Source organism: Anoplopoma fimbria, chromosome 23, assembly GCF_027596085.1.
Source record: "Anoplopoma fimbria isolate UVic2021 breed Golden Eagle Sablefish chromosome 23, Afim_UVic_2022, whole genome shotgun sequence".
NCBI lineage: Eukaryota > Metazoa > Chordata > Actinopteri > Perciformes > Anoplopomatidae > Anoplopoma > Anoplopoma fimbria.
This window is the reverse complement of record NC_072471.1, coordinates 13,469,759-13,495,498: the sequence shown is the minus strand read 5'-3', so window position 1 is coordinate 13,495,498 and position 25,740 is coordinate 13,469,759. Positions and strand designations below refer to the sequence as shown.

General features: G+C 40.3%; 1 protein-coding gene across 1 annotated transcript in view; it reads left to right on the top strand.

Annotated features, from left to right (window-relative positions):
• The window catches only part of tafa5a (TAFA chemokine like family member 5a), a 122,899-nt gene that overhangs the window by 55,615 nt on the left and 41,544 nt on the right, over positions 1–25,740 (top strand). Inside the window, exon 2 of the mRNA XM_054624944.1 lies at positions 21,569–21,718. Within this exon, the coding sequence (XP_054480919.1) occupies positions 21,569–21,718 (150 nt within the window). The remainder of the gene's footprint in view (positions 1–21,568; positions 21,719–25,740) is intronic.

The following is a 25,740-nucleotide window of genomic DNA, read 5'->3' as shown; positions in this document are numbered from 1 at the left end:
CAATTGCAGTTTTGTTGTGTTTCTAATCACTAATAAAGCCTTCCACTATAACGTTACTGACTCTGTTTTAAAAGCTAATATATAAATAGTTGCCTTAATGAATTCTCATTCAAGCTGAGGTCACATTTTACTGTTCGTGAGGATGCAGCAGTTTGAGTCGAGAGCCGGTCGCGTTTACTCAATGTCCTCAAAATAGCTCCATAATGGTGCTGCGCAAGTACATGTGTCTTGTAGTGTAGCCCTCTGGAACTGAGAGGAGAGAGAGGAGAGGACAGAGTGAGAGAGCGGTGTGGGTGTGTGTGTGTGTGTAATAAGTATGGTAGATGCAGATGTGAGGAAACTGCGCCAGTGAAAGCCTCCGTAGGGGGCTTTATCTGGTTGTGTAATGCCTGTGGAAGTGTGTGTGTGTGTGTGTGTGTGTGTGTGTGTGTGTGTGTGTGTGTGTGTGTGTGTGTGTGTGTGTGTGTGTGCAGGCAGGCAGGCAGGCAGGCAGGCAGGCAGGCAGGCAGGCAGGTGTTCCTCCATGCTCCCTTGCATATATGTGTGCCTATATGCAGTTGTGTGTCATTACAGACTCCAGTAAATGTGTGCGGTCCTATTTTGTGTGTGTGCGCGGGCGCTTAGAAGCCTACAACACAGCCAGTCAATAATTAGCACAGACAGCAGGGGGAGGAGGATGAGAGAAAACAAGAAGGAAAACAAGAGAGAAAAAAGTGTAAGAAAAATTAAAAAAATAACAAGAGCAGCAAGTGTAGCTGATCACACACACACCCCCCACACACACACACACACACACACACACACACACACACACACACCCTCTGGTTACCGTGGAAATCCAGATAAGGATGTTTCCACTCTTATTCTGCTAACAGGGCTCTGCATTGGCTCTGACAGAGCCTGAATACCAATTACACTGCCTTGGCACCTCCTCCAGTGAAGATAGAGACAGAAATAGGGGTTGTGGGAGCAAGACAGAGCAATGGTGGGGGGGTGGGAAGAGAGGGACAGAGTGGGAGATTGATGCAAGGAAAGAGGGGGACGGAGTGGATTTTATACACTATATAGAATTATGACAAGTGAGAGATAGCAGAGAGGGTAAGGAGAGAGAAAACTGTGCAGAATAAGGGACTGCATTTGTCGTTTGGGTTAGAAGAAAAGGGAGAAAACTGTCACTTTACTGTATCAGCACTCCCTCTGTCTACAACCTTTGATTCTCTAAAGTGAGCATAACAAGGTGCCCCCCCACCCCATCTTTTACTGTCCAGGACCATTTTCTATTACATTTTTGTTTCCTTTGCATCTGAAAGCGACAGCTGACCATAGGCTGGTAATAACAGCCGAGGCCTGATGATAGCTCTGGTGTTGAAGCCAATGAATAATTTATCATTTATGCCGCGCCGCAGTGAGCGCATAGTCTCCTTTAAAGCACATTGACTGTCTGTGCTCCAGCTCTAGCCCCTGGCTTTATTACGAATGCACACACATGTGGACATGCACACACACACAGGCACATTTGAATGCAGGCACACACATATTAAGAGGAGAACTTACTCTACGTACTTGACATGCTTGCATCTTCCATTTCCTGCTTCCCCATTTCCTTCTCTTTTGTTATGTGAAGTGCTATCGCTATAGCAAGCAGTGCTGTTTCCTCTGTAGGAGCAGTGTGTGTTGCAAAAAAGCTTAGTGAGGGGATGAGAATTCAGGTTAAGAATTCAAAAAGAAATGGACGTGGATATGCTCAAGTCCTCCGAGACGAGCTGCAATAAAGGAGGCTGTGCACTCTTTAATTCCCAAAGCAGTAACATTGTGTCACTACTTGCTGTGATATACAATGCCTTCCTGTATCCCTCTCCTCTCCCGCCTCAGTCTCTCAATGGCAGCAGCAGTATTTTTTTCTTCTTTTTTTTTATTCCAGGAGTCAATTTACCTTTGTGACTGGCACAAATACTTTGTTAGCTTTGAAAGGCAGAAACTCGCTTATCCAGTTATTGTGGAATGAGGTGTGTATGGGGCACATAGTTCTCTGCTGCATTGGAAATGATTGTCCTCCTCCCATGTATTTGACAGTGTTTTGTTAAATTAAGTGATGTGTTTTTCTGCTTTAAGCAAGTTAACATGATGACTTAATGTTGAAATGTGGGATTAAGTTGTACAATTTGTTCCGTTCAGCTAAATGATTTTCCCATCACTCTGTTTATAGAGCCTAATGGAGAATATGGAGTTTATTGTGGCTGTAGAAATTGGCATGATGGCCAATTTTTGTAAGATATTTATTGCATTCCTATCATAATTCCTTTTGATTGATAGCAACATAGCAGAAATTCACAATTTCACACAATTTTGAGGCAGGATCAATATTTATAAAAAAACATAAATAACATATGCTTAATGATGAAGGTACAGATTTATTTCTTGTAGGGCAGTAGTTAGGACCACTTAGAAAGAGTCTGATAGTCCAAGTTGGTTAAATGGTCTTTTTGATTATGAAGTTCTAAACTAAGTAAAATGACCTGGAAGTATTTAAGTGGTAGCCATGACAAGAGCTGGCCGAATGCTCTAAATGCTAAGGAAAGGTGAATACCTTTAGCATAGGTTACACTGCAACATCCTTTATGAAAGGAAAGGAGATGATGCTGACCAACAATTCCTTGCAGCAGCAATATTTGAAGCACCACATCACTGTCGATTTTTGCGTTGTTCTTTATGGTTACATTAAAACATCCATCTCAGGATGTGAGATTCTATTTTGGCAAGGATTCCTTAATTGAATGGTTCAGGAAATAGTTAGTCACCGTACACATTTTCTATGTGATATAGATACAATTGCTCGAAAAAGAAACCAAATAAAATATCCACTGTTGCATTGTGAAAGTGCAGTTGGATTGTCTTAGCACCACGGTTGTCTCTTCCAAAGTCTTATGAATCCTCCTTCTCATCTTTCCTTGATCTCATTATGTTTATCATAGATGTCACGGAAAAGTGGTTAGGAAAAGACATTTGGACCGGACCAGCCTAGACGACCCATAGATGGGGGCCATTCATACGCAAGACCAGGGTGGGGTTGAGGCTGCCATTGAGGCACCAAAGTCCCATGGCCCGTCAGCAGGGACTGGAGGTCTGAGCCGAATACTGACGGTTATATATATAAGTCCGAAAACACTCGCTGCACCATTTGCTGTTGCTCATTGAGCTCAATGCTTTGAGCGCATCGCGATAACTGACAAACATGAGATTTTAGCAAGTAAATCCAACTTAAAAACAAAATGAAGCAAAAATGATGACTTATGTGTCAGTATGGTGAAGACTTTTGAAACCTTCATGCTATAACTAATCACTTAAATGATTAAACTTGTCAATATACTGTTTTATCCATTCTTATCTTTGTTATTATCTTCAACCGAGAGTGTGGTGGGTTTGGTGGTTTTTTAAATTATTGTTATCGTTAATGCTAGTACTATTGCGTCAGGTAGAAAGCTCCTGCTCACATATTTTTTGTCTATTAGGCATGAGTTTGTGGTGGCAGGGACTTATTTCACAAAAGTGTATGCAGTGTAAGTCAGGGAAGCAGAGAAGCTAGCAGGGGAGGAAAGGGGCGGTTTGCAAACACTCACAGAAAAATCACGGACCTACAGAGAGGGACACCGATGGGACTTGGTTGAGACCAGAAACTTAATAGCTAAAACCAGACTTGAGTGCGATTCCCCAAACTCCTGGTTTCACATCTACTAGCAGAACTGCTTTTGCATCACTGCCGTGTTTGTTCAGCAGTATCGAAAAAGATTGGGGTTTTTTGAAAGTCATATTTTTATTCCTCTGACATTTTTTGAACGGGGTGCTCACATCAGCTGCCTCTAACAAGGTTGCATAAGCTAAGTAAAATAATTTCACAGTGAATCACATGCATGAGAAATGAAGCTGAGCAGTTTTTTGAACCGCAATGGTGAGAGTTTAATTAGCTCTGTCAAATATTTTGCAATTATTGGTTGCCCTATGGAGTATAGTCACATGCATAACCTTAATATTTAGAATGGGTGAAAGTGAATATCAAGTAACAGCATATCTGTCACAGTCCTTGTAATAGTGTTAAAGCATCTCTTTTTAAGTGACCCAACCTGCTCAGGCCTGATGCAGTGAATGTATTTTTCAGTAACTGCAGTACTTTGGCTCACCAGAAAATGATAACTGTACACAACAAAACCTTCTCTTTTGAATGAAATGGTATCCCAGAGGTTCCAGCATGGTGTCCATGCCAATCTGCACCTTTTTCCCGCAGGGGGAATTCCAAACTATTTAAGTATTTCCATGTATGTGTCTCTTCTTCTTCTTGGCTTTCCTGCACCTGAGGCACCAGATTGCGATATCTCTGCAAACACGGGGTGGGCAGTAAGGTGTGTTATCACTGTTGACACACTTTAAGGGGGAGCCACACATGCACAAATGACACACACATACCGGTACTGCAATGCACAGATAAAAACATGAATAAAAAATAAAAATAAAAAGATTATGACACTCCTCTGTGTATCTCAGGGGCAGAGGAGAAACAAACCAAACAGTTACACCCTAAAAATGACAGAAATACCCTTTCATATGATTTACGGCTGACACTTCCGCTCTGTTTGCTTTGGTTTTGCTCAAATGTACTGTGTTCTATACCGTGTTTTAGACATGTATGTTTGCATTCTTCTCATCATACCAGTAGCCAGGTTATCTGCTCTTTTATCATTATCTCCTACACTAGCTCATAAATCTGTGTGCTGATAGCGCTTGTTCCAGCGTCCTAATGCATATTCATAACACCACTGCCTAAATATTCATGAGCAAATGTCTGGCCAAACAGCCTCCCCTGCCAGAATAGTGAAATATAAGACACAGTTTGCCTTTTTATGTGCTTGTTTTCACTGCTGTTTGTGACAATTGGTGGGGAGTTTTGGAGAAGATGATGTATTTGCATGTCTGAAGGAGAATTATGGCTGCAGAAGTTTCCCTCCGACTATGCAGACGACTTCAGCGAGGTAGTTGCTACTTTAGGCGCTTTCTTTTTTTTCTTCCAAAATTGTCCAGGGGCCGGTAGTTGAGGGTGAAAAATGTAACAGAGTAACAACTTTTGATAGGTTTATCTTGCAGAGATGGCGCACATACATCACGGTTCCAACAATAAATGACATATTACGATGGAAATTTCTTTTTTTCACAATCAAAACAAAACAGTAAACTTTATGTATTTTCAGTTGAAACGAAGTGTCCCTCTGATACCATCTGTTTTTATTGAACAGTGCTGTATTGCTGTAAGTCAAATCTACTTGGGAAATATAACCTCTTTTTAGTGCTTTCTGTTATCAACCCTTTCGTAGCAAACGCCTCTCTAACACATCTATTTTTGCAAAAACAGTGCAATCATATGCAATGTGAGTATTGACCCTGTGCTCTCTGATTCTCAGACAGTGGAAATTAGAAAAAGGAGAACGCCATGTGTCAGAGATGTTATCGGATCACAAGTAAGACAGGGAGAAAGGGTTTTTTCTCTCATTTATTCACCCCAGTTATTCTCCGGATGAATAACTCAAAAGCAGATTGATGGCAGACGTACAGAATAAGAGGCTGAGGGATGCCTGGTAGTCATACATAAGCAGAGGTTGTCAGAAATGTTAGCTACAGTATATTTGCAAAGGTATACCATAGATTCAGTCGTAGCACACAGACATTTGAATGTGATATCCACAATGACATTTAAACCTTTTTAAAGCAATACTCCACTTTTTAACCTTTATCTTCACGTCTTGAACATTAGGATTAATGATCGGTACAAGAGTTAGTGAGCACTTCCTGAGTTGCCAAGGAAGCCAACTAATAGCAGTTCAGATTGACCTCAGGGTCTTGTAGTCCTGGAGACCTCAAAAACTACAACACTAATGGTCATCTAACCTTCTACTTCAGCTCATCCTCTTGGTTCAAGCACAGAGGACATCATGGATATTGATAAATGAGTGCCTTTTAGCAAACCTGATGATTCAAGCTTAGCTGAACAAAATGGCTGGGCTTATGAAATTGGGGTAACTGCTAAGTAACCCAATTATGTGTGCTGTGCAAAAAAAAGGCCTGGAGGGAATTCCTCTATTAATGGCTTCGTCCCTACTGATGCTTAATATGCTGTGAGTTTTCTATTTCTTGCACTTTCATTTTACTTCAGCCCCCAACATAAAGCATAATATATACTACACACAAATTTACCATTGCTTTTAATTCATTGGGTGTAATTACGTTTTTGCAACAACTGCTATACATTACCAATTAGGCTTTAAACAAGTGGCTGTAAATCCACAAGGAGTTCTGCTTTGAAAGCTACCATGTCCTCACTACCTCATTGCAGGCTATTGATACCACAGTAAGTGCAGTGCTGAAGTGTTGGTTGCTATGGTGTCAGCATAGTAATCACTTATCTGACTAACATGTGGTGGAATGGAACACGATCCCAATGAAATGTACAATAACCACTCCAAAGACAGACCTTTAGGTTATCTGAAAGTTAGAGAATCAAGACAAGTAGTCACACTCTCAGTTGATGAAGGCATATGCTGCGTTTAAACTACCCCTCGACTAAAAAAATGTGTATAGCTTATATTTAACTCCCTTGTACATTTTGAGTAGGTATGTCTGAGTAGAGTTTTAACCCAGTCACCAGAATTTTATGGGGCATTTTACGTTTCTGCAAACCTTGGGATACGTCAAATTTGTTGAAATTGTTCATAAATACATTTCATAAAAACCTTGCATTACACTTGCGTAAACACTCAATATTAAGTCAACAAAACTACTAGGATAAGGTTAGAAAAAAATTAATTGTGGTTTGTGTTAAAATAATAACTGTATTACATCTGTAAGAAAATAACTTGCGTAAATAAATAACCACCTTTAGCTGACTTTCTTACATATGTAACAAGCGTAAGAAAGTTAATGTTCAGCAACAATACATACAGCAATATAAAACAACGTACATCAAACAATTTGATGCAAACACACAAAAAGTGCGAAGTCTTTAAAAAAAGATCATCATGTGTTGTTTTGTCCCATCCATCACTCTTCCCATCAGTCCTTAGTGGAAATTATTGCTTCTTTTACTCGCTTTACATACATCTAATGTACATACCATGTTACCTTTAATAAGGTTACATGGTATGTACTAGGTCCCTTGCTCTGATTGAATGCAAATGAGTGAGACTCACATATACATTTAAAAGTATAAGACCACATTTTTTTTCCTGTAGACTGGGCTGAGAATTTCCATATTAATCTGATGCATCTGTGCTAACATTAAATCTGAGTTTCAGACCTGTTTGTACAAGTAAGATTTTGTTACATCACAACATGAGTGCAACTTAGACAAGTGTGAGTATCCAGCAGTTAAACCTTTTAAATTAATTTGCATATTCAAAGAATTTCTTAAAACGCTTTGCTGTCAATTATATTTCTTTCTCAGCTCATATTGAGAGAATCTCTAGAGAACTATCTGTGGGCTGGCTGGAGATCAGCAAATGTATCTCAGCTGTTGAGAGGATGAAATGTGACCTTCCTGTGAAAGATTTGCTCAACAGTCACTCTCACCAGCAGGCCGACTCCAATTTTGTCATTGCACAAGAAGCACAGAAATGCAGCTCTTCTTCCCTAATTAAGATATTGGATATTGTTGTGTGACTATGAGCAAAAAACTGACAGCTTGTCCCAACGTCTGACATCCTAGCCCCCCTCAACGGGCATCATCCAGACTTAAATTATTCATCTGTGAAACATTTTGAAATGGAGGGGAAAGCAGAGGAACAAATACCTCTCTTCCTCTCTTTGGCATTTTTCAATCAGATGGCATTCCTGAGTATGGGAAATTCAGTTTCCAACAAGCCAAAATCTGTTGCAGTCACTGGCACGCAGCTCTGAGGGAGCGTAGCATGCGAGAGTGTGTGTGTGTGTGTGTGTGTGTGTACATGAATGAAAGCCAGCCTTAACAATGGTCTGACATGAGATGAGCTATGTGCTTCATGCTCTGGGTAGTTGTCTCATTGTCAGTCAGTCAGCTGTCAGCGGCGTTATTGCGATGATTAGGAAAAGGCCTTTTGTTCAGATGAGAGAATCATCTCTATCCAGCTCATCTGGTTGATAGGCGGGGTGGAGAGCAGAGGAGAAGTAAGGACTGATGAATGTGGCTGAATAACTTAGGTCATGGCACAGACCACAGTTCTTTTCTACTGGTTTTTTCTTCCTTTCTCTTCCTCCCTCACTTTGTCCCTCTCACCTCTCTTTGCTCAATCTCTCCCTCATTTTCCCTTTGCTACATTTTTTCCCTCCATCTCTCTCTCTGTTCATCATCTCTCCTTTTCTCCTGCTCTTCCTTTCAGACACAGTGACATTCCACACATAGAAACACAAATTGCAAACTTTGAAGTCTGAAGGAAGTGACAGCTGCATGCTTTCTCACTGTCTGCCCGGCATTTATTGGCGGCCTAACTTTGCGCGACGGTAATGGGTTAGCTGCTTACAAGGCACGGCATAGTTGGGTTTTCTTGTAGTATGACTGTTTTTTTCGGCATATAGGCATCTGGTAATTTGCTGTTTGCCAAACACCGCCCCCTTTAGTTAGTTTTCCTACGCCTGTCAAGCTTCCCGCGTGGCACATGTGCAGTTGACAATGATAATAGGTGCAGATTTATCACTCGAAATTCTTGATTTTGAGATGAGGCTAAACAAAAGCAAACTTCTCATTTCTAACTAGTGATAGTAGGACTTCTGGAATGTGTAAATAAATACAAATGATTGTTGCTGGCTTACTTTTTAAAACAAGAATCTTGCATTTGAATGAGACTATGCTAAAACACTGACGCTGCATGTTCCAGTCAATGTATGAAGATTAACCGATGTATGACGCAAACGTAGCTAATGCCCCAACAGGTAAAAGAAGTCACAGCCATAAAGGAGGGTAAACAAGACAAGCTCTGTGTTTAAAAGTTTGGGTGGGCTGCCAGTTTCGACATAGGACACCTCACACTGAGGACCGTCATGCCAGGGGGCACCGTCCCTCCCTGCAGGGCGGTTGGGTGCAGCAAGCACTAAGTTCAAACGTGAAGGTCTGGTTCTAGTTCCTTGACGTGAAAAATGTAAACGTACAGTTCATTGAAACAGTGTTAGTTTTTTTTCTGTATTAAGCAACAAAAAAGTTAGTAGCATAGTTTGTTTGTATTTCCTGTCATTGCACGTCCTGCAATGTGACTTTTATACACATGCAGATCACAATGTGAATGCTGAAACAATTTATTTTGCAGCCCTAATATAGATGCTACACAGAATATTCAAATCTTTTTTTAAAAATAGCAGGCCTCTCTACAGCTAATGCTTGCCCTCAGTTTCATCCCTTATAAATGCATGCACACTGCTGAAAAGCAGCCAAAAGCCAAGACCCATCAGCGAGAGTGGAGGTTCTGATGGGTCCCCTCTCTCTGTTCTCATCTCCGGTAGCCTATCCCAAGTTGTGCTTACAGCCTCTTTCTCCCTCTGGGACACAAAAATATTAACTTTTAACCCGGTGTGGCTGCCAATTTCCTGCACCTAAATGCACATTCTGTCCATCACAGGGACTGCTGTAGACAGGCATCTTGTGGGTTCTGGCAGCGTTGCTACTTCTGGGTTTTTTTGGAGGTCAGTCACCTGATAGACTATTTTAAATGCGTTACGCCGTGCCTGTAGAATATTTCAGTGTTTCCTCTGCCTGCACAGACGTGTTTTTTATTTTTCTTGTAAATATGGGGGACTGCTCTTCCATTCACTGTGTTATTGCACTATATTGTAGACCTCTGCTCCCCCTCTTTCTAGAAATGCAGTTATAGTAAATTAGAAATGCCTTTGCATCCACATTGCCTGCTTGAGCTGTTTTCGACTTTGTGAGGAAAGAAGTACGGGGTTGCCTCCTCATATATTGACTCTCTACCTTTAAATAATTAAACACACAACAGTTATCCCCATCTCTGCCTGCTTGGGTCACCATCTTCAGCACGCTGGATTTTCACATACTGCCTTATTCTTATGAAAAGGCAATGAGGTGGGAAGTAGTCTTGAATACATTGACCTGACTATTTACTTTCAAGCATTTGTGAACGTTTCCAAAAGAGCAACACTTTGAGGTATGTCATCTCAAGCAAAAATATACAAATAGAACTGAATAAGACTCCAGCTGTTTTTCTCTGTCATCATCGGACCACAATGAATCAGGTTCAACAGAAAATGTGATATGCAGAATCAAAAATAGATGCCGTTTTTGTTCTTGCTCCAAGGACAGAAGCACTAAGAACCCACGAATACAGAATTTGCGCAGCAGCTGTTTTGTTGATCTTAATGAGTTTTTTCAGGATCCTCAGTGTTAAGGCGACCCACCACCAATATTAAAGAAAGTGACTGATTGGTGCAATTGTAACACACTTCTCCAACCTGCCTCATATCACCTCTAAAGTCTAAAGCAGAATCTGCCAGCGGGGCCACTCCTGCACCACAGACACTTGAGTTCTAGGATGAAGAGTTCATTTTGAAATGATAAGATTTCAGGAGCGTGGATACGGCAATAAGACGATCTCTAAATCCTATAAAAGAGTGCCTTATTGCTAAAGATAACTGTAACTACAACCCAACCCGAACAACACTCAATGATCTTATTATATGCAGTCTGCAATGTTCCCCTTTGGCATATAGATTAAAATAGATCGTGCTCTGAAATTGGCATTGACATGTACTTAAGCTACATAATACCTTGAAGGAAAACTCCATCATTGCACTGAGGGCTTCATGACAGTTTGGTGCCTGTTCAGGTGTAGTTGGGTATGCCGTAATGTTTATTTTTGGGATGTATTCAGGTTTGTTTATGCGTAGGACAAACTGAAACATACGTAAAGCAAAAAAAAAAGGACAGCAGAGATGGGGACACACGTCGACAGAAAGACGGACGGATCAGAAGACAGATAGGACCGGGGAGAGGCAGGCAGAAGCAGCGATGTGTATGTGTGTGTGTGCCTTTATGCCCCAGCTGAGCCTCGGCAGAGCAGCAGCACAGAGGCCAAGTTAAATGGGGAGGGGAGATTAAAGGCAGTGCCGGGGCCTGCAGCCTCTGTATTCAATCACCGCTCTCCCACACACCTCAGCCTGCATGCTGATCAAGCTGCAGTGAAAGGAGCTATGCACCCTGCCACCTCTATACACAAGTGCACACACTACACACTAGCTTTCTAACTGTGTGATTAAGAAAGAGTATCAGATTCATGTCTTAACATTATATTAATTATATGAAAAATTCAGCTTTATCATTGTTTATAACTTATAACCTTCCTGTTTAATGTCACATTCACTTTAGCTTTGCTTTTCACTTAAGCAACTGAAGTTGGATTTATGCTTTTCTGTCGAGGTTTTCCTGCTGTAGATGCTTTTGGCGTAGCAACAGATTTATTTATAGTTCAGTGTAAAATTTCACCTGTTGATTGTTGCAGCATCACAACAACACTAAATTAATGTGTCTATAGAGGGCTGAAGGTCTCCCTTGATTGGCAACTGATTACTTTCCAGGAATACATTGTTATTTACACTGAATTCCTTGCTATAATGAAGTTTGATTGTAAAAACTGAAATGCATATAATCAATCATTAAAAGATGTGAACTCAAAATTTCTGATATTATTAGTTGAGCAATTACTTAGTACTGCTACAGTGACCGGGAAGGAATATCTATTACTTCGGTCGTATGGTGATTTGGATTATTGCTCATTGCAATTTCATTGCAAACTTTTGCATTTGATGTTGCTCTGAAAGCTACCTATTCCAAGTTGGGTTCTTGTTGTACCATATGCATGGTTTTACAGCATTTGCACTTAAATGTGCCCAATTACTCTAAACAATGTCTTGATAGACAGCTTACCAGTAAAATGCTTATTTGGCATGAAAGGTAATTGGCATAAACAGCTACAAATGGAAAGTTTGTTATATAACTGCACTTAAGTTACAGCAGTTCTGCATAGGTATTAATTAGTCCAGAGTAGGCATGGTGTTTGTGATTATAAAGTGTCAGCACACAGAGACAAATACATACCTGGAAAATGGTAGCAGATTATGGAAGAGAATTCCCAGGAAAATACCAGATCTCAATTTCAGGTATCAAACCTTTGCGTTATATCTCTTTTTGAAGGTCATGTCGTCCTTCAATTATATACCTAAAGTTATTATGTCTACATAGCGTTTTTTCTTTTTTGAAACAGAGTTCCAGAAAATGTGCACTGGAAATGGCTTCGCAAAATCACAAAATATCAATCTGTCTACTAAGAAAGAAAAGAAAATGCCTGAGCCTCTCTTCAAGTGGCTCCATTTTATCTTCGCTACCCACAATCTCTGCCAGCATGAGAAACCTTTAGGAGAAAACACGAGCAGCTCAACCTGACCAATCACAGTTATTGTGGACTCCATGTCTGCACACCTTGTAGCCCCGAGCTGAAGTTCCATTTTTGAAGAGTTGCATCTCAGCTCTGACAGTCCCTCCAGCAGAGCTACAGAGCCTCTGTGACACCCCGATGCAGAAACACAAGTCCATTTCTCTTTCTATTTGACTGTGACTTGTGAGGTTTGCTGTGTTTCCTCCTGGCTATCACTGTAGCTCTGCATTCTTCTTCATGTCACATGACTCAGAGTCCAACATATCCCCACAACAATGAGTAAACCTTTTTGAGGTAGGGATAAAGACTTTGCTTCTAAGAAAAGAAGAAGAAGGAAAAAAAAGCTTTGTTCAACTGATATTTTGTTGGCAAAGAGCCTGAGAGGTTGTGAATTGTGAATGTCCCGCCTCCTGCTGAGTGTCTCTGTGAGTCAGTGAGAATAAATTAAAGTGAAAGCAGGAAAACAACATTTTTTGAAAATAAAGCTCAAATGCAAAGAAAGAAACTTTGAAAATGAGAAATGGCAACTACAATTAGGCTAGCTATCTCCTACACATGCATAAAATAATCTGTGCATATGGTACACCTTAGTAAGGTCACACACAACCATCCACAACACTTGCAGATGCTTTATTATAGATTTTCACACATTGTGACCGGGAGCCAGTAATGCTGTTTGACATACCTTGCAACTGTCCCCCAAAGGTGCAGACGGAGAGAAATGATTGTGATTTCACGTATTCACCGGGGGTCTTTCATCTGCGAAATCATGGCAACATTTAAGAGACTTCACCTTGTCATCATTGCCCTGTTGTGATGCACCCTCTGGGGGATGGAATTGTGCTCAATTGCAGTAGTGAAGTGGCACTCGTATACATGTGTGTATGCACATAAGCTTCCCACTGCTGCCAAGGTTTACCGGGGTCATTTGTTTTCCCTTTTCTCCCACCGTTTTAATTGATGATCATTCATTGTTTCACGCCAACACCCCTGTTATTAAGCAGAGTTCATTATTCTAAAACACTAACGCTGGGGAATAGAGGGCGTCTCATGGGAAAGCACCATTCTTTACGTGCTTTACAAGGTCACAGATGGAAAAAGGGGCCCTAGCTTCATTATGAAAACCCTATTAAGCTACACAGGGACTTAGTTGAATTTATTTTAATCATGAGTCAATGCAGAGCAGAGCCTTTGTAATGTGAATGAAAGTAAGGGCATCCTAGGACCTTAGTTAGATGGTGAGGTCTCCCAACTGGGGCTGCTGTTATTGATTAATCTTTTGATTATTTTTGCAATTAATTGATAAATTGTTTATACAAAGAAAAAAAAAGTAGCAAAAAGGTCCATTACAAGTTCCTAGAGCCTAGGGTTCTCAATCTGCCTGTTGCGTCCGAATAACAGTCTGAACCCAATGTTGTAAAGCTGAAACATTTTACAATTTACAAACAGTCTTTCACAAAGATTCTTTATGTTATTTGTTGTTTTAATTTTTTGCCAATCAAGTGATCATATAGGTGCGACTCTCATCTGTCATATAATACCCATTGCATCTTTATACACATCCATCCACTGCTACCAAATGAAGATAAAAACTGACAAAGAATAGGTTGTATACACATCTAAGAGTATACAACGATCAATCTGTAAAACTGTAGTCTGCTTAGGCACAGCTTGGGTTGTGAACTACCAGTTCTGCGCAAAAGAGGGGCATGAATAACCAGATCTTTGTCCTTTTGCAAAGCCAGAGAGAAGTCCTGACATGTACATGTTTTGCTCACTATAGTTTTTTGGTGCTGCACATTTATTTATTTTTTGCAGTTTTATACATATTTGCATATGCTAAACCAGCAGAACATTACAAAACTTTTTTTGCAGGAATTGGTGCATTTACTCTATACCTACAACTGATGTACAATAGGGGGGCTGTGTATGATGACATATATCATTTGTTGCATACAAACATTTGCTAGTTAGTGTTTATCACACTATAGCTAGTTTTGTCGGTATTTGGCATAAACCACAGTGTTGGACAAATTAAAACTGAAGCTCTGTGTCATCCTGTTTGCTTATTTTCACGTGTTTTAAAATGGCATTTTGAGAACATGATAGGAGCATGTTAGATGTAAATGGGAGGAATTTGTGTAGCTGTGGTTGAATGGCAGCATTCAGTTTATGTGCGTATTTGTGAGCGTGTGTATGGGGAAGAAGGACTGAGGTCTATCTTGTGGTTATATTTGGCATTTATATGCTGCATTTGTGCCGTCTATTCTTTTTTAACTGCATGTTTATGTTTTAGTGTGTGCATGTGTGATAGTGCTTCTCTGTGCTTGCCCAAGCATTTTAGGAAAAAGGGGCTGAAAAGGAAAATCAAATCACTTTTCAGAGTGGCTCCACAAAGCAGAGCTCAGACAAGCTTGCTTCACCCAAAATAGATCGGCCAGACCCCAGTTCTCTCTCTCCCTCGTCATGATGAGACAGTGCTCCCAATGAGAACATCTCTGATTCATGGCAGCATAGGCAGGGTATTAATAATTTCAAGGCTGGCTTTATGATGAGTTTTTGGTCACTCTATCAGTGTTGGTGGGGGAAAACGAATGTCTACTTTAAGTTGAGGCAGTGTGAAGTTTCATTCTTTCTAACAGCACACTACTGCACGATTAAAGATAGTGGAACATTATCTTTAGCTTACTTTTTTTATTTAATCATAATTTCTGCCAGTGTGGGTATTGGCCTTGTTTAAACAGGAATAAAAGACAATTAATATCACTGTCGTACCTGCCAGTTTATAAAATACGAAGCCGGAACCATGCAGCAGCCGGTCAGCTTAGCTCAGTTTAAAGACTAAAAATGGGGAAATGAAGGAAAGTAAATCCGCTGTCCTCCACTTCCAGGTCTAGCACAATGATTTGTGTAATGATTTTCTCTCAGAGCCAGACTAGCTGTAAAGTGTTTGTGGCAGACTACTGCTTTAGAAAATGACTGCTCCAGAACAAGAAATAATCCAGCACAAAGTTTAGAAAAATGTATGTTTAACGTTTTATATTATGTGTGCCAAAAACAAACAAGCTGGAATTTGTCAATTAGTGACGTAAAGAGTTGTTAGCAGGCTGATTTAGCAGCCTTCGGACAGAACCAGGCTAGCTGTTCCCCCTGTTTCCAGTCTGTATGCTAGCAAAACTAACTAGCTTCTGACTCAAGCTTCAAATTGAAAAGGACAGATACCACATTGACAATCTTCTCATCTAACTTGGCAAGAAATAAGGATATTTCCCAGAATGTTGAACTGCCCCTTTATAACTGGAATTGGATGTTGCAGGAAACCCCAAAATCAGGCCACTGTTCTCACTGATCACAATTCATTACATTACAGTCATTTAGCAGACGCTTTTATCCAAAGCGACTTACAATCAGTAGTATATTACATATCATTCACCCATTCACACACTGATGACAGGCTACCATGCAAGGTGCCACCATCAGACTCTAACTAACATTCATGCAACATCCAGTCCACACTGATGGCAAGCCTTCGGGAGCAATTTGGGGTTAAGTGTCTTGCCCAGGGACACATCGACTGCCGAAGCCAGGTATTGAACCACCGACCCTCTGATTGGAGAACTACCTTGCTCTCCACTACGCCACACAGCCGCCATCAAATGCAACCTGTTCAGAATTTCTTCAAATCATGTCTATTCATCCTGACAAATTGTTCTGAACTAGAACATATTTTTTTACACCTGAATCAAGGACATCTTCAAACTATTTTCAATTACAGTCAAGGTCCAGACTCCAAATGAATTACAGTCCATGTAAGTGGCCCCCTTCATTGTGTCTGGACCTCAAGCAACTCCCGCTGGTCGTTTTGGAGATTTCGTTCGGGCCCTCTATCATCCGGCCACTCTTTAACCTTAAGCTGTAATTTTGTCTGCTCCGCTCTCCTTTCCGTTACACCACATGCTGTTCGGCTGGCTCTTTCAGCCTCTGATTAGGGTTGTTAAAAGGATTCATTTAAAAACTAGCCTGCCGGGCCTCAAGATAGAGGGATGACATCAAGGTTCTACTAATGCAGCGTTTGGATCCAAAATGTGAATTCAGACTCATAGTCTTGGCCCCGGACTCTCCTCTCTCATTCGGAACAGCTGTAGCGTGCTGGAGTGATATAGCATTTTAGTCTGGCAACGTCTAAAATGTGCATACACACACACTCTGTCCTCTCCAGCAGAACAGATGTAATGCTAGTTTCCAACTACATCTAGCTGCCATGTAGTTTTTTGGGGTTAAGTGGAGAATATGTGAAAAGAACATTTTTGCTTCAAGGCTTTAGCCATTACATACATTGTTTTGATGTTTAGAAAAAGACCATGTCTTTGCATTGGTGTTCTTAAAATTCATATTGCCTCACAGCCAAACACACAAGTCATTCAGCTCCTCAGAGACACCATGACAACACTGTTTGCTTAATACACAAATCAATATGTTATGTTTCAGCATTTAATGTTCTTCACCTTACATCGCATATTTTTAGCCCTGACAGCAAGATCACAGTGCTCTAAGGATGCCAATGTCCGTCACTTTGTTCGCGCAAACCACAATGGTCTGGCTGCAAGAATCAAAATGTCTCTAATGGACGCAAACATTGTTTTTGAGCCCTCGCATTGCATATGTATGCTGCTACAAGCATTGCTGTAAAAATGAGGTCTGATTAAAAACTCATTCTGCAGTAAGTTTAATGTCAGAATGCATTTTATGTCAAATTTAGAAGGACATTCAGAAATACTTTGGAAATAGCTGCTTCTTGTGCAGCGCAGTATGCAATCCCAGCTTGACTCCAGAACACTGCAGATTTTCAAAGGACAAAAAACACAGAAAAAATACACCTACCCCCTCTACCAAGCCTAAACGACACATTTTATAAATATCCAAGCATTTGATTCATCAGATTGAGACTCTTCAGAAGCAGCCTTTAGTAGTACTGGGAAGTATTGCGCAGCAAAAACAAAAATAATTCTAAAAAATTAATGAAAAGGGCTTCCTCAAAAAAACATGATCTCAGCCTTTGGGGTAAAAGATACAAAAGGAAAGAAAAAATGACATGTCTTTCTGTGTTGTAGCTGTGCTGGACATTTGTCAAATGGCTGCATATAGCAGAGAAATTCTAATGTGCTGAGGAGCGGGAGGAAAAATAATAAAGCAAAGGAGCATGTCAATAACATTACGTTGTATTAAGCCATACGCTCTGCCACATGAATCCATCTTCTGCCACAGTCAGAGCTTTCATTTCACTCTAGAGTGGCCACACATACATTTTAATCAGCCATTTGGCTGGCCAAGCTGTCAGCTGCTCGACAACAGAAGCTGATAAGGGTGATGATAAATCATAGCACTACTGGTACAAGCTTTGGGTTTGTTTCTGAGAACACCTGCCAGTTTTAAATTTTTCCCACTATCCACAAGGCTATTCCAGGAAACAGGATTACTGTTTCCTCTCTTCACAGTCCAATTTCTTCACGGGATGTCTGTGAAGAGATTTAGCCCACATCTTGCATCTTTTGTATAACATACTATGCAATTTTTATTCCGAGCAAAAATACAGAAGTTATTTTTTTGTGGGACCAAATGTGTCTGCTGTCTGGAAACTGCCTTGTTGGAGCTGTGAATCTTGTAATATTTACTACCCTTTTCTGCAGATCCCTCTACGCCAACAGAAAGAGGAATACTTTCTAGTGTTGTGGGGGTTTGGTTCAGTTCTTTTTATGCTATGTTTAATGGTGGCAATGTACGTGGTATCCTTGGCAAGACGCTCTGGGGGCTGAGCCACGGGGACGCTTGCAGCAATTTGCTTTAGAAAAGAAGGAATCGTCTCCTGCTTTTTGTGGGGTTTAATGAGACCAGCATGTCCTCAAGTTCTCTCACATAATATTTGGTAAGACTGCAAAACACCTAGAATTCTTGCAGCTGAAACCAACTTGTTTAAAACCATAATTCTCTTTAGCAATTCTCTACGGACTGTGTCTGTCTCTATCATCCCAAATACTCAATATTCACATCCTAAATATTAAACATTCAACATTCAACAGGCCCAATGCGTTCATCCTGTTTGGCGTACTTGAACTGAGGGTCAAGACAAGATAAACTCACACTTTCGGGTAAAAGCACTCATACATGTTTTGTAGTAGCTTTTTTAGCCACACTAACGGCATGGCTCCATGGATGGCAAAGTCGGTCTGTTGGTTGGTTGATCAATTGGCCAAAAATGTAATTTCTCAACAACTAGTGCATCGATACTCATGAAATTAAGCAAATGCGTACATGGTCCTTAGTGAATGATTCCTACTGACTTTAGTGATCGTGACTTTTCCTGTAACATCACAAGCAGGTCACATTTTTCATGAATCCAGTGAAATATCTAAACATCCACTGGATGATTTGGCACATACACTTTGTACAGATGGCCAGATGGCTGCTAAATGACTGTAATGTAATGGCCATGATTGTGATGGTGGATGTGGTACCGACATTCATGTTCCTTTTAGAATGAATCGTAATAATTTTGATTCCTTACCTTTCTAAGCTAGAATAGCTGTAAACTTTTTGTACAAGTTGTGCTTGTTGCACAGTCCAAAATTATTTGACCCTTATAAGAATTGTTATATGAATCAGGTATGGTCTGGCATATGCATTGAAAAGTAATTTAATCATTTAACAAAAAATTTGACAATTAAGAATTGAGTTTCAACATTTGAAAGATACAATGATTTAGAGCAGAGTTAGCATTAAGAATACACTCACTGTGGATGTCACCTGCTGAAATAATTTAATTACGCTTCCTCTCCCATGGACCTATGCATGCAATGCCATTTTAAAACCTGGTTTAAAATTAGAAGATTTTTTATCCGTCGGTGTAGCTGTATAGAGGACAATATAGATTGCAAGACAACAACTTGAAAATTAAATTAATTCAGTTTCTCTGCAACTACAGCTGTGACAGTATAAGCAAGGCCCCTGTTTGTTGTTCTTTTTTCACTCACTGGAGCTCATTAATTGCCAACATTTCATCAGAGGATCACAACGTCAAATCAGCCAGTCTTTGAGCTTGTTGACTTCACACATGGTACCTCAGCGCCACTGCGATCCGCGCGATTACATAAGACATCCGAAAAAAGTCTTTTCAGCTTCTTGCAATGGAAGAGTTCCAAAGGAGAAGGAACTGACAAAGAGAGGAAGCAGGAAGAAGGCAGTGAGTAGATGATCTGCAGAGATGGTGGGTGGGGTAGGATGCAGGAAGTAAACGCGCGCACATACACACATGAACTGATTCACATTCGCACACAGGAGCTTACATGACAAGTCATTATCCGGCATCAGCCAGAGAAGACAAGGAGAGTTGCAAGAGGGAGTTTATTGTGAAGGCATGAATGAGTAAAGAGCAAGCAACATAAAGGAAGTAAGGGGGATGGAGGAAGAGGAGGAGAGCAGTGGAAAGGGGTGGTGAAGGTGGGGGATTTGGTCTTGATCTCCCAAGTGCATGACAGATTGGATTTAGTAGCATACATTCCTGTGCAAAGACATCATGTTCAGACTTGATGTCTTTCAGGACCCTGCAGCCCCACACCTCCTTCTTCCTTTTAGTACAGTTGCATTATAGACACACACACATATTCTACTAATGTGTTGCTACAGGCGTCATTGCTATAGTATGTGTTGCTTGGTGGTTCATCAGTTGTTTATTTCAGAGTTTGTGACTCAATATATTCCCATATAGATGAAAAACAGTTATTCAAACAGGATGGGTAGTTAGAGCAGGATAAAGGACAATTATAGCTTTTGTTACTGTAGTTGCATTAAGTTTGTAATGTTTTTTTTTAAAAAAGAGTGTGTTTTTATAAATATACTTACCTTTGAATGGCTACATACTGTATGCACACAGACATTTTCTCCATCTTTAGCCATGGCCACCACAGTGTGTGGATGAATCCTGATAGATCCCTATTACCCTGGGTGTGACCCCTAACAGCTCAGTTCATTAAGACAGCCACCCAAGTGTTCGGGCTCAAGTCCAGATTTAATCACAACTTCCAACCTCTTGCCAATCACAATTAGATCCTGATAAGCCTCCCCAGGATGGCACCCGAGGGCCTCCACACACAGACAAAGGTTAATTTGCGAGCAGCAAGGGCCCGGCTATGAGGCCGAAGGTCACCTGATTGAATACATGGAGCATGTGTGTGTAAGATGGGGGGTGGGAGGTTGGCAGCAATTACAAAGTTCATCAGTATTCATGTGTTTCATTCATGCCTAATGGCTTCTTTACCTTTAAAGAGCTGTGCTGATAGGAAGTCGCCCTTAATGAGAAATAGCTTGTGGGAAGTCTTTAGGTAGCTGAAATTAAAAAGTAATTTCCTCATTGTCTTTTAAAGTCCCTTCACACATGTAGACACATCTGTGAGCTGCTCCATGTCACCGCAGTGTGCCTCTGTTGGCCTCTGAGCACTTTCACTGGAACTGTTCAGGGTCAAGGATTGTGGATCTATTAAACCTTAAAGAACTCTTTGTCTCTTCTGGCCTTAATGTGAACATTTCAAAATGGTGTCCTTACTGCATATCCAGTATGGTTAAAGTCGTAAATAGTTATTTATTTTACTATTTTTTTTATTGTATCACGTGATTTGTCTTTGCCTTGAAACAAACTCATTAGAGTGAGACTACTTCTTGAAAGAAGTAGTCCTACTCCCGGTTTATAGATGGGAATTCATTTTATCAATACTGATTCCATTATAGTCTTTATCGATTTATCATAAATTGGTGGAAAAAGAGTACATACAGGCAGGGCTCCAGATTAACGCTTTGAGCCACTCTCCCAAGACAGTCCAGAAAAATGTATTCTGCCTTTTCAAAAGTTAGTGTGAACAATCAATCGTTGAAAATGTTATCCTTCTACACTGTTAATGCCATCTAAAGTGGTTATTTGCATCAAAAAATTATAAAAAATAATAGAGCTACACCACTGAATATTTGACAGAATATCTTTTTTACAGAAGAAACAGACTAGTTTATTTTGCTCTGTTTATGATTTCATCTCTCTGACCTCGCATCCTGTGGTGCAATGTCATTTCCAGGCCAGCTGGCAGCGGGGACATGTGAGATTGTGACGCTGGACAGGGACAGCAGCCAACCACGGCGGACCATCGCCAGGCAGACGGCCCGCTGCGCCTGTAAGAAGGGCCAGATCGCTGGAACTACAAGAGCCAGACCTGCCTGTGTGGACGGTAAGAGGAGGAGGGGTGGGGGGATCCCGGATCAGCTCACTTGCTTTAAGGGGCCACTTCAGTGAAAACTACTCAAACATGATTATGTTTTCCCCGAGGCTTGTCTGACTTTTACATTGAATTATGTCTCTGTTGAAGCACATGAAGGAAGTTAAGTGTAAAATACGGTAACGAACATGTTGAATCACGTCATCGGGGCAGTTAGGGTTTGGCTGTTTTGTAAGAAAGGTCTTAAGGTGGATAAACCGACAATGAGGAGCAAAGTGGATCACAGGGTTGTCTTTGTGATGTTAGTAAAGCCTGCAACAAATCAATTTACAGTTGAATCATTTTAAAAAGTGGCTGGAGGGGGGTTTCTAAATCCCCCACCAACAGATGGTCTCATATTTCATGGAGTAGTGACACTATTTGTGGTATAGTGTCTGCTTTGACAAACAATGCTTTTGCATTATCATTGTTAGAGCTTAAATAATTACTTAATTAATCAATTAGTTGATTAACAGAAAATGAAATGCAATTGTTTTTTAAATCTATTTATCTTTTTAGTCTTTTTTGACATTATCGCAATTTTATGACATTTAATCAACCAAACAATTAATTAGGAAAATAATCATAACTAATTTGCAGAAAATAAAACCAAACTTGTAATGAAATTTTAATTTCCCATGCATATTTACACAAAGAAGCAATTTCACTATTTACCTAATTAATCTTAATTACATTTCCTGAGATCTATCTATACAAGTGGAACAATTAAGTGACTTTAACCTAAGTGATGTTTTGTTACTTACACCACATATATTCCTGTTTAAAATGTTAATCATGTAGCTCTAAAAACGTCAGCTTTTCATGAACAAAGAAAATCAGCCCAGCTCTCAGCCGGGTGACATTGATGTTTTAATATAAGTTAACAGGTATGTAAACGATTTATGTAGCTTCAAATAGGTAAAGTAACACTTAAATTGTTAAATTTATTGAAAAATTCAAACTTGTAGATATGTTGTTTTTCAGATAACAATATCAAAAAAAGAATTTTGATATTGTACTTTGTGTACAGTGGGGAGAAAGAATCTGAATCTATTGTTTCCATGGCTTCCTCACATTTATCTAGTGGGGCCTTTGACTCATTTTTCAAGTCACTATTCTCCCTCCATGGCAGCTCAAATAATCTTCGGAAGGGGTTGAACGATGCTGTGACTCTGGGGTTTCCTACATTTCTTCATGACATCTTCATTGCCATCCCACTGCCTCTTAGGGTGCCTGTCACTGAGTCTGTCTCACACATGATGTGACCTCTAGCCTGGGCTGGGAGGGGAGGTTATTTGCACAGGTGAAGGCAGAAGAAACAGCTAAGATGGGCAGTGAACTGTTCCTTTGGATGTCTTGTTTTGCCTGTGATTCCACTGTGCCTTCACAGTTGTGTCTCCGATTGGAGGAGCTTCATATCCTTGGTGCGCTGTTTGACTGGTTTTGCCTGCTGATCATATGAGGAGAAGTCTTTTTATATAAGTGGACTTATGGGTGGCAGGCACAGATGAACACGACATTTGAGAGAGATTTTCTTCAAATTCAATTCCTTCCTTTGGCCAAACGGCTGCACACTGAGATTTGTGCGCTCTGCCTGAGCCCTATAAAGAACAATCTGATCTTATAGACATGGCTGCATGCCCACCTGCACTGTGGAGTCTCTTTGCTGTCCTTACGCATGCCTCAGTTGCCAGTGAGTAAGTTGTATGGATGCTGCATAAATCCACAGTATCCAGATGATATCAGGAGGTATTTGTCACAACGTTGGCTCCATGTAGAACTGTGGCATTTTGTGTGGGCTTGATACTCTTCTGAAGGGAGCTTAGGTTTAGCTGACTTTTTAGAGACCTACACATGTGGATGGCAGTTGTTGACATTTGCAGTGTGGCAATCTACCAAACAAAAAAATAGATACATTGAATAAACTTGACAATTATAGCAGTATAGTTTTTTTGATCAATATATAGATGTATGTATATATACTATATAGAATTATGTGAACCACATATAATAGAAATTAACTTAAGGCAAGGCGAGGTGAATTTATATGTGCACATTTCATTATAAAAAAGCTATTCCAAGTGCTTGACATAATGCATTAAAAACACAAAACAAATGCAGCATAAAACATTAAAATGCAAATAAAACCATTTCAAAGAAATTGAAAAGATAAAACAGTGAAATGGATAATAGACAGGTTAAAATGATAATGTTAATTTGGACTCTGGGAAGAGTTAGCAGACTACCAGATGACCTGAGAGGCCAAGAGGGTTTAAATTGTAGTACAGAAACAGTACTATGTAAACATTTTTTTTTATTATTATGATTTACCTTTAATACACAAAGGTAAACACTTAACTTTCATTTAACTTTTTTTTCCAAATCAAGGGAAGTAAGAAACTCTAAATCTAATATGCAAGTTTGTTTTACCAACAACAATTGCTTATACAGTAATTAAAATTTATTTTATTTTGAAATATCCGGGATAAGTGGCTTGGTGGTTGTTTGCACTGCTGCCTTCGGCTGTGAGGCACTGGGATTGAATTTCGACCTGTGTAGGGTCTGCTGGGTTTACCCTGAGTGTTCATGATTACTCCCACAGCTCAAAGACTTACAAGTCGATTGGAGACTGTACAGTAGATCACTCATAGGTGTGAATTAATTAGGAAGACTAATTGACACTTGCTGTTTGTGTGGTGGTGCACATATGCAGTTGTACAGTGACTATCTGCCTCATTGAAGGAACATTTACAATATACCGTAAAAATAATACATTTTGAAAATCATGTAGCCAATCATTTCACAATCTGTCATGGAATTTGTGTCTTTTGTCCCAACTGCAAATGCGTACATGCATAGACATATGCATACACACAGTCGCTACTGTGTGTGTGCATATTTAATGTCAGATAGTCATTTACCATTTCCTCACTTATAGTCACATTGTTACCATAAAAAAAACAGACCCACACCCAATCCCTTTTATTGCTGTTCATATTACAATATCCCACAGCTTGATATTATTGCCATGCAAATCTGAGATGCTTGTATCCACAAATGCAATCATATTTGTTTATTCAGACTCAGGCTCTGCTCACTTTAGGGACATCATAAGGGAGTGAGAGCTTGAGAGAAAGATGACATAAAAGACCCCAAACGCCAGAAATGGGATTTCAATCAGTTTTAATCTACTTGAGTCCTTGAGGTCTGGCTCTCTGTTGTAATATGCCTTTGCCTTGGCCGACACGATATGTGTCCTTCATGCTTCAGACTCTGCGTCCCATGCATGCAGGATAATCCACAGCTCCATCAGCGGACTCACCTGGCTTCCAGGACAGTATGTGGTAATGAAAACAGAGAGAGTGCTGTAGTGCCGCTGATCCTGAAGAGTCACTCTTTGTTGTTGTGCATTTCCCATTTTCCAGTTGCCCTTTGTGCGTTTATTGGTTTGAGGAGGTGAAAATGGGAGATAAGCTGTCGACATGATAAGTTTTCTGTAGCTGCTCTGTTTGATACGTGTGTTCATAAGGAGAGAAGCTTGGAAAATAAGACAACAAAACCTTCACCAATCACATCTCCGCAGCATGAAATGCTGTCATCTTTTGACCCTTTGTTTTTATTACTTTTCTTCTCTTTTTTTCTTTCTCTCTCATTCTCTCACACATAATTTTTCTCTCTCTCTCTCTTCACTGTATGTCTTCGATGGCTCTGCCCATTTGAGGTATATATGCCAGCCTAGTGTTGCATAAGCGCACCCTCTGTCATCTGAAATGTCATGCTCTTGGGCCTACTTCTGCTGGCTGCAGGAAAGCAGGGCCGCTATGCAGAAGGGAGTAACTCTAGGGACATAGAGGAGCTAGTTGAGGGTCAGTGGTTGTGGCGGTGGCAGTGATAGCTCAGCAGGGAGTCCCTGCCTGAGGTGAAGGTGTTTGTGTTTGGTCTCCTTTTGCTGGAATGATGACAATGATTAAAAGCCTCAAAGTTGACCAGTTTTG